The sequence below is a fragment of the Octopus bimaculoides genome, chromosome 6, assembly GCF_046866305.1.
Source record: "Octopus bimaculoides isolate indiv1 chromosome 6, ASM4686630v1, whole genome shotgun sequence".
Classification (NCBI taxonomy): domain Eukaryota; kingdom Metazoa; phylum Mollusca; class Cephalopoda; order Octopoda; family Octopodidae; genus Octopus; species Octopus bimaculoides.
Window position 1 is genome coordinate 46,516,862 of NC_142933.1, and position 9,057 is coordinate 46,525,918.

At 32.5% G+C, this 9,057-nt stretch overlaps 1 protein-coding gene across 2 annotated transcripts; it reads left to right on the plus strand.

The window, feature by feature from the left end:
* Window positions 1-671: 671 nt before the first annotated feature.
* Window positions 672-9,057, plus strand: LOC106873382 (serine/arginine-rich splicing factor 6). 2 transcript variants are annotated; one of them, XM_089353825.1, is made up of 9 exons: window positions 672-772; window positions 2,689-2,964; window positions 3,081-3,203; window positions 3,382-3,452; window positions 4,065-4,169; window positions 4,620-4,692; window positions 7,412-7,485; window positions 7,675-7,794; window positions 8,062-9,057. In XM_089353825.1, exons 2-9 carry the CDS (start codon window positions 2,941-2,943, stop codon window positions 8,414-8,416), a joined length of 945 nt encoding a protein of 314 aa, XP_089209951.1. In that variant the 5' UTR covers window positions 672-772; window positions 2,689-2,940; the 3' UTR covers window positions 8,417-9,057. The 2 variants fall into 2 exon arrangements, with proteins under 2 accessions (XP_089209951.1, XP_014776214.2); XM_014920728.3 differs by having other exon boundaries at window positions 4,623-4,692.

Below are 9,057 nucleotides of genomic sequence, written 5' to 3' on the forward strand. Positions count from 1 at the left end.
TAAAATAAAATAAAGACATTTAAGAGGAAGAAAAAATCTATATAAAAAGTGCAGCAGTCAAAATCGATAACAGACTTCCAATACATTAACAGAAAGAACGAAAAATAATTTTCTTCGCATGTAAACAAAATTGAAACCGAGCTTCTAGAACAATAATAATTTTTTTTAGGGGTGGGGTGTAACATAAATCCCGCAGTAAACGTGAGTGATGGTGCTGCAATATACACTCACTCATATGAATAATTAGAATTTATTTTAAAAGTATCCTAATAATTTTTGAGATATTCCTTTAAAATAATTAGGATAATTTCTGACTGAAAATTTTTTAATTATGAAAGAAAAAAATATTCATAATATTTAGTTCGTAATCTAACACAATACCGGAAGTGAATAATGATACGAATGAACAATTAAATTTCACAAAAATAATTATTGAAAAAACTTCTGTACAGCATATATGAAAATTTTAGATAGAATATTTGGTAGAATATTCATTAATTAAAATTGAAAAAGAAAAGAAGATATATGAAATTAAGTAACGTTTTTCAGCCCGTGCAGCAAAATAGTGATCCCCACATATGTAATCTGAAAGACGTGTATGTATGTATATCGATATGTGTATGTCTTTCTATACGTTTCTGTATGTGTGTGTATATATCTACAAGTACCACGTCTTTTAAGTGAAACTTTCATCAAGGCCGGTTCTTTTCTGTACTTATTGTTCTTTATTGCCGGTCATTATTACAATTTCCAAGCTGACTAATTGTGAAATGTAAGTATTTCACTTAATTTCTAATTTCTCTCACCAATTCATCTTTTGAACATCTTTTTTTTTGGATAACTGGAAGGAAATATTTTAAATTTTAATTTTAATACAATTTTGCTATTATCTATTATTCAGTTGTAGTTTTTCTGTGTAGAAGAAAAAACGGAAATATTAATCGAAATTATCTGAATTTGATTACTACAAAATCTTACCGTTAATATATATGAGTTGATCGAAATTATTTAATGTTAGTTTTCTAAAATATATATATATATTAAAAAAAAATCACGTTATTTGTTAAATTTAATCTAGTTTCTCGAAGCAGATTTTCTCACTAAGCTGGCGAACAATATTTATGAACTCATCATCAAGTTAACTTTGACCGGCAATTTCTATCCAAGTTTTTCTGTTCTATTACAAACTGGACCCGGAATCTCTCAAGAATCATTGCATGTGGAATCACTTTTATAAGCTTTATCTTTTAATTCTTGTCCATTCCTTATAAATTTCTTCAAATTGCACATCGACTTAGTGTAGAAGGAAAGGATGAATTTACAGAAACAAATCACATTTCACTTGAAACATTCTTTTAAATAAATCCAGTATCTTCTTATAGCAGTTTATTAAATTCTATCTTAAATACAAACAGACCACTAACTCCACATTTTATAAACGTCAACCAAATATTTACACTTTGAATAAGTTTATTTTTCTCTTCTGAATTGCTCTAGTTATCAAATTTAAATAATGTTAGGTCTCATCATGTAATATTTCTCAAAAACCATTCGCTTATGACAATGTTTTTTTGTTTTTACCTTCTAGTCCTCTGCTATAGTGTTTCAAATTAGTATATCTGAACTAATTTTATCTAATCATTTTAAAAATAGCCATTTCCCCCTTATTTATATCCTTATACCATAAATTAAAACTTTGAATTTTTTTTCTATTTTGTAAATTGTAGAATGGTTTTCCCGCTTGATGCAGTTTTTTTGTTTGTTTAAATACCTCCGCCTTCTTCCTTCTACTCTTCTTCGCCACAAAGGCCTTAATTATTTTGGAACCATATAAAGACTACTTATAGAAATTGATTATGTAATCATTATTCACATTATCCCCGCAATTATAAAAATTTCATTTTTAGATGTTTAACTATAACTTGTATATTTCAAAAAAAAAAAAAACCTTTACGTTGGATGTTGCTTCATTATTTTTTCCCTTTCCGTGTTTAGTAGTTTTATTTGATTATTTTTTTAAAACGTTTTTTTATTATTGTATCTTTAACAAATAATCATGTTTAAAGACGGAAAAGTTAGCAAACATTTAACTAGTGTAGTTTAAATAACGAGGTTTTCGCATTAATTTTCAACGTGACTTGCCGCCGTCAATTGGATGACCTAAAAAAGCAGCATGCTGCGTTGACCCCATTCTGCTGAGTAATGGCGAGCTTGTTTTAATATTAACTAGATAAAATACGTTTATTTTCATAGTTGTGGGTAGTAAAGGCTTTAAGCTCAAAAATTTGTTCTCACCTCCGAGCGAAAACTCAATTAAATAACTCGAAAAAATGAAATCACAATCGTTAGCAAAATCGGTATCATTGAAATTTTGTATAAAAATACTTTTGTTATAGAATCCTTTTTCCCATTATGATGAAAAATTAGATCTTTTGGATCAATCCACCAACTTTTAACTAATTATGATGGAGCATTACCGAGATAATTAACTCAAAAGTAAACCTACCGCTAGAAATGTTATTTTCACTTTTTTGAATTTTTCTGTATTTACGATGAAAAATTAAGTCGACAAAATGTATTCTAATTTATTCGACTTTTACACTAATTCGCCACTAACTATGTGTGGTTCCCCCTTCCCACCTGAAGTATATGGATCATTTTCTGAGTGTTCTTTGGTTTTCTGTCTAGGCACAACTAAGTTTACCAGTAACTACTATTAAAGTTGGTGTAGGTACCAGGCGCCACGTGTGACACAACCCTCCTCTCTAAGGCTGCTACTATCACTACAGAGTAATCTATCTGCTGAGACTCCTTCCTAGATCAACCGATTTAACGATACTCCAATAATAGTGAAGTGTGACTAACGAGACACACACACTATCTCCATTATCTTGATTGAACGAGTATCCTGCTGTCTCCCTTCAGCCGATATAAACTACAATGGACGACGTGGCTACTTCTCGTGTGAGTAATTTTAAGCTGATAAATAGCTGGATTCTTATTATCTTTGGTTTGATAAGATTTGATTTTCTTTTTAACAAGTTTCACCATAAGTAAATCTATTCCTGTTTGCTTTCCAGATGGGAACTCGAGTGTATATTGGTCGTTTGTCTTACCATGCCAGAGAGAAAGATGTGGAGAGATTTTTCCGCGGATTCGGTAGAATCAGAGACATCATGCTGAAAAATGGCTATGGATTTGTTGTAAGTGATTTCCCTGAAGTTTTGGTTTTCATTAATTAGTCATCGAAAATTCCTTGTAATTTTAAAGTGTTTCACCGTTACATTAATGTAAACAATTGCATTCTTTATGAACGTTAACCCTTTTTCTTTCCTTTCGAATGATTTTTTTGAATATACATTTCCCCCCCTTTTTTTAAAGGAATTTGAAGATTATAGGGATGCTGATGATGCAGTATATGAGTTAAATGGTAAAGAACTATGTGGTGAGAGGTAAGTCAAGGAAATTATTATAAATTAGTTCGAAGTTTTCTTTAATTTCTTATTTTCCTGAAAATATGTATTGTATCCTTTCTCCAGATTCTTCTTCCAATGTGCAAGGCACTATTATGTGTGAATTTTTTTTTGTCTTAGAGTAGGCTTTTGTGAGAAGTGATTATATGCTAACAATATAGGTGAAATTTAGCTCTAAAAGAATATTCAGTTCAGTCTAGTTTTTGCTCAATTGCTTGGATTGCAAAATGTTTTAGAAATTGGAATGAGGTATGCCAGTTAAAACTGGATTATTGGCAGATAGGCAATTAGAACTTTGGGTAGACTGGAGAAAAAACACTGCATAGGTATGTAGAAATTGTGCTGCATGATAGAATTTGTACTGGAAATAGCAAGGATTTTAAGATAAATGTATGGAGCTTCTGTTGACTGTATTTACCAATGCAAAATCCATGATTATATTTAGTCAAACTTAAATGATGTTCCTGGAAAAGTGGTTGTGCATTAGGAAGTATGGTTTGATGTACAACTAGTTGAAGACTCTTTAAAATGGTTTTCTTTTGTAATGTTTTATAGTAAATATTTTCTTAAGTTGCTGATCTTTTTATCCAGAGTGATTGTGGAACATGCTCGTGGGTTACCAAGGAGCGAGGAAAGTTGGCGTGATAGAGATAGGGGTTCACGCTTTCCACCCCGTCGCCGAGGAGGCAGAGACAAGTGAGGATATCATTTTTTTTGGTGCTCTTTCTAAATAGCTTAGGTTGATATAGTGTTTTTGTGTAGTGGGTGAACAGTTACAAGTTTTAAAATGCTCAAGTATATTAATTGTAAGAGTATAATGAACTTAGAAATATGGTCTTGTGTAATGTATGCATGACTGCAGATTATAACCACCTTTGTAAATTAAGCTTTGAATCTGTAATTTTTAATGCTTTTAACAGCAGGTTAGTGAAAATGTGCCATTGTTTCCATGATCTTGATTGGGCTGCCAAAGGTCAAGTAATAATTTCTGTATTTACACAAAGCCATTGTTAGTATCATTCAATTGAATTGGGATGGCATTCCCTGGGGACAGAACATTCAAAATACTTTTACAGTAGGAGCTTGCATCTTTCAGTTTTTGATCATACACAAAATTTCAGATTTTTTGTGTTTCTCAATTCATAGCAGGTATGGGCCTCCCACAAGGACAGAGTTCAGACTTATAGTTGAAAATTTATCATCTAGAGTCAGTTGGCAGGTATTTATGAATTTGATTTTTTTTCTTATCTTATGTATTTCAACAGCGACACTTTATGTATCTGCTGAACTAGGTTTGGGAATCTGTTTAGTAATTAATTTAATTTAGCAATTACTATTTACTTGTCCGACCTAGTTTGGCAGATTTTGTAGAGAATATCTTAAAGCTTTAGTAAATGCTGTTTTATTTTTAAAATTGTAATATTTGTTTGTTTTTTTTCATATTTGTTGTAAATTCATATTGTGTTGATTAGGAAAATGCATGTTTAAAGTTGAAACTGCATTGTACTTGATTTTAATTATTCACTTAAAATTTCTTTTATTGAAAAGGGACCACTTTGTGGGTTGGTTTAAAGCTACTAGTGTAATTCTCTTTCCCTCCCCCCCCTCTCTAAAAATGTACCAAAACTGATCAGAATGGATTTGCAACTTCTATTGAGAACATTTGCCGATTGATTTAACTCGAGTTGTGAATTATCTAGCAATGTGATTAAGACGACCAGAAACAAGATTTCTTGTGAAGATGGAAACTCCAGTGTTGACAGCAAATGTCCCAGGAAAGGATGAAAGAAAAATATTTTATTTACGTCCCTTTTCTCCTTCGTTCTGGGCATTTTTTGGGGTGTGGAATATGTAGTTGTAATTATGTTTGCCAACTTCCCTAGATTGTTTTGTATCTTATGTGGGCCCACTATAAATATTGATGCTAAATTGGCACTCTGCTTGATATTTAAAAGTTGATGTATTTGATTTTCAAGCAAGATTTTTCCAATTTGGTTTCACTTCCGTGGTGTTTTATCTTTTTAAAAAAGGACAATTACACATCACAATAATTTTAATTTAATCTCACTTTGATTGTTTTAGTGTTGATTATATTTATAGTGGGCCTAATTTTTGTTTATTTTCTACAGAATCCCTAATATTTGATTGACACGAGATTCTTTTATTCCAATGTCTTCCTATTATAAAAGACAACTAATTAATGCAACTAAGGTGACTTATTAAATAAGGTTTAATTACCAAGGCTTGTATTGCTTCAAACTTGGAATGTTGAATCTCTTGTTATTTTTAATATTGTGATGGTTATTACATTATGAAAAAGGGGCTTTTAAAGTGTTTGTTTTGTTCTTGTTTAAACAATCATAAAATTTAATATATTGGGACAAAATATCCAAAGGACTGACATCACTTTACATTTATTTGAATAGTTTTATTCAGCATGAATGTACAGTGATGACGGTTTCCTTTCTTAAATTGTAAAAGTTGCATGTGAGAGTGAATGCTTTAAATATGTGTGTGTGTATGGTATACATCTTTTTATCAGAGATGCATTTTGCTTGAGGATGTAATAAAATATTTACATAAAAAGTATAGTCAAAACAAATACTGAAAGCCCTTTTTATTAGAAATGTGTACTAATTATGTCATCTGACTTGTAACTACTCTTCCTCTCCCCTGAAAGCTTGTACAGATGACAGCCGATGAGACGCTTTTGGGTTGAACTGGCCTGTCCAAAATACTGAGTGCGTGAGGGCAGTGGTCTCAAAGCAATCAGATGTATCTGGGGTTGCGCTAAAGTTCTGGCTGGCTGGAGGTTTTCCCTTTCTAACCAACTGAGGGTGGCCTGCCCTCTTCCTACGTGCTGGCTCCCTTTTGGCTTGGAATAGAACCATCTTACAGAACGTGTTGGCTCCGCTTATTTTGCACTGGTCCACTCTTCCAATTGGTACTTGTCGTTATTCCACTCTGGCTGAAGTCCCACAATGTGGTTGGTCTTCTGGGAAGTCCACTCTGAACTGACTGGCTGTGTGGCAGGCGGGTGCCACCGCTTCCTCGGCAGCTGTGCACAGGCAGTGCAAGCTTGTTACCTCTTACCTCTTCTTTCCCCATCCTGGCTGGATGGGCGCACACAAAGCTGCTTCTCCTTTTGGCAATAGGGTTGCTCGCATCCATTAGATGTCACTTGGTCAATCTATCAGGGCTAGTGAATGACGTAGAAACATGGCAATGTACAAGGAGAGGTAATTGTAATCCTCCTCATATTTTGTGATCAGTGTTTTTAGTTTAGTTTACTATATAAACTTTATAAAGCATCTGGCATTAAGTCTTTTTTCCTTTTTTTTTTTTTTTAAATATTTTTTATATAATTTAAAGATACTTTAATTTTCAAATTTCACTGTTCATCTTCATATTTACATTTTTTTCTAGAGTAATTTAAATTATTTAAAATTTTAATTATAATGATAAATAACTAGGAAACTTGTTAAAGCAAACTATTTAACATTTGGTGCAGTTTTCCAAAATCAGATTTGGATATATATTTTAGAAAGATTCAAGGAACTCGGTGAAATGAGTTTCTCATTAAATCAACATAAGTTTTGTGGCTGTAACAGCTTGAACTTTTACATGCTGTCTTTGCAACACTGAATAATAAACTTCACTGCTGGTCCAGCTCAGCTGGCTGGTCCTGGGGTTTATAGCTCAGTTTAGTGGTTACTGTTCAGTAACATATTGTTCCTGTCTGTAACTACCAGCTGAACTTTTACCAGATGCTTTCTTTAAAATGTAGTTTTGTAATCTTTGACCATTTCTGTTCTAGTAACATTTGTCCGGTAGGTGTCTTGTGTGATCTGAGTGTATGTGAGAGTGTTAGATAGAATGGTTATTTTGCTTTTGAAGTTTTAACTAAAATTTATAATATAGCTTCTGTTCTTTCAAAGGATCTCAAAGACTATATGCGACAGGCTGGTGAAGTGACATATGCTGATGCTCATAAGGACCGTAAAAATGAGGGGTAAGTTCATGGTCATTATTTAATTTTTCTGGTTTTCAGTGAATACCATGCTATTATAAAAAGTATAATTATGTATTATTTAGTTCCATAACACTTAATTACTTCTCATATAGTAAATTAGTATATATTTTATATCCTGCTGTTTTAAGCTTTTAGATTCCTGATATTATATTTTTCTTTTTTTGTCAGAATTGTAGAGTTTGCCACATATTCAGATATGAAAAATGCCTTAGATAAATTGGATGATACAGAGATTAATGGGAGGCACATAAGGTTGATTGAAGACAGACCACGTAAGCGTAGGCGCAGGTAAGATGATTTTAAATGTGTTGGTAGATATAGGTTTGTGTTACAATGTAAATGTCTTTTTAACTGTATAAAAAGTTAATATTTGATAATGATAAAGAAATGCAGTTATTTTTTTTTTCTGCTGTGTAAAAACCTTAGTAAAGAGTTGTGAATAACAAATTGTAACGTGTTTAGCAGGTGTCAATATTGGAAAGATGCCAATTTGTAAAATATGATGTAAATTTTTGTAGAGTTCTAAAATTCTTGCTTTTTTTTTCTTCTCTTCAGCTCTCGCTCTCATTCACGTAGCCGATCAAGGTCTCGATCTCGGTCACGCAGAAGGAGCCGGTCTCACTCTCGTTCTAGATCTGGGTCTCATCATAGTCGATCTCGTTCCGAACAGTCTCGATCTCGTTCTAGATCAAGAAGTAGGCAGTCTGCAAGCCGCAGTCCCAGTAAAAGCAGGAGCAAGAGTCCTAGCCATTCGAGATCCAACACGCCACGGTCACGATCAGTAAGCAAGAGTAAATCTAAGTCACGGTCTCCTTCACCATCCCGTTCTAAGTCTAGAACTCCGGAACCAAAGGAAAATGGTTCACCAGTTGAAGAAAATCAAGTCAATGACAAAGATGCTAAAGAATGATACTTTGTGCAATTTAATTTTATTTTTTAATATTTGTAAACAAAACCATCCCTTGACCTGTATAAGACTTGAAGGTCTCACTGCAGTTTGTTTTCCCCACTCATCACAGAAATTTGTATCCTGCCCTTTCATTCTTCAATGCATTTAATCATTGTAAATAGTCATCATCTTTTGGGAGATTTTCTCAAAAACTAACTACATCCCCATTTTTATTTAGTAAATGGATAGTTTTGGTTGCTCTTGAAAAATTTTGATTACCTCCAAAACTATTTCACTTAATTTACACAAACATTTTGATTTTGTCATTGAAGTAGGTCTAAAAATAAAACGACATTCATTGGTTACTTTTGCAGTTTTATTTTTATTTCTTTAGCCTCTGCTTTAAGAAATATACAATTGGCTTTTTATTCTGATCTTAAACATGGGTTGACAATTTCTTAAGAGTATATATGTAAGCAAGATTTAAGAATAGTTAGATAAATATTTTGAAATCAAGACGTTTTGTGTATGTGACTGGATCTTGAAAGATGCTTAAAAGCTTTGATGGCTCCTTTTTCAAATGCTAGGCTTTTGCATCTTCAATATTGTACTGTGATCTTAGTCAATAAAATTGGCAACATCTGCTGAGATATAAACTTGAA

What these genes read in the sequence shown, in the direction of transcription:
- LOC106873382 (XM_089353825.1), top strand. Translation starts at nt 2,941, where the DNA reads ATGGACGACGTGGCTACTTCTCGT. An exon ending in CGCCGAGGAGGCAGAGACAA is followed by an intron (nt 4,170 to 4,619) that starts GTGAGGATATCA and finishes CTCAATTCATAG; the next exon opens with CAGGTATGGGCCTCCCACAA. An exon ending in AAGGACCGTAAAAATGAGGG is followed by an intron (nt 7,486 to 7,674) that starts GTAAGTTCATGG and finishes TTTTTTTGTCAG; the next exon opens with AATTGTAGAGTTTGCCACAT.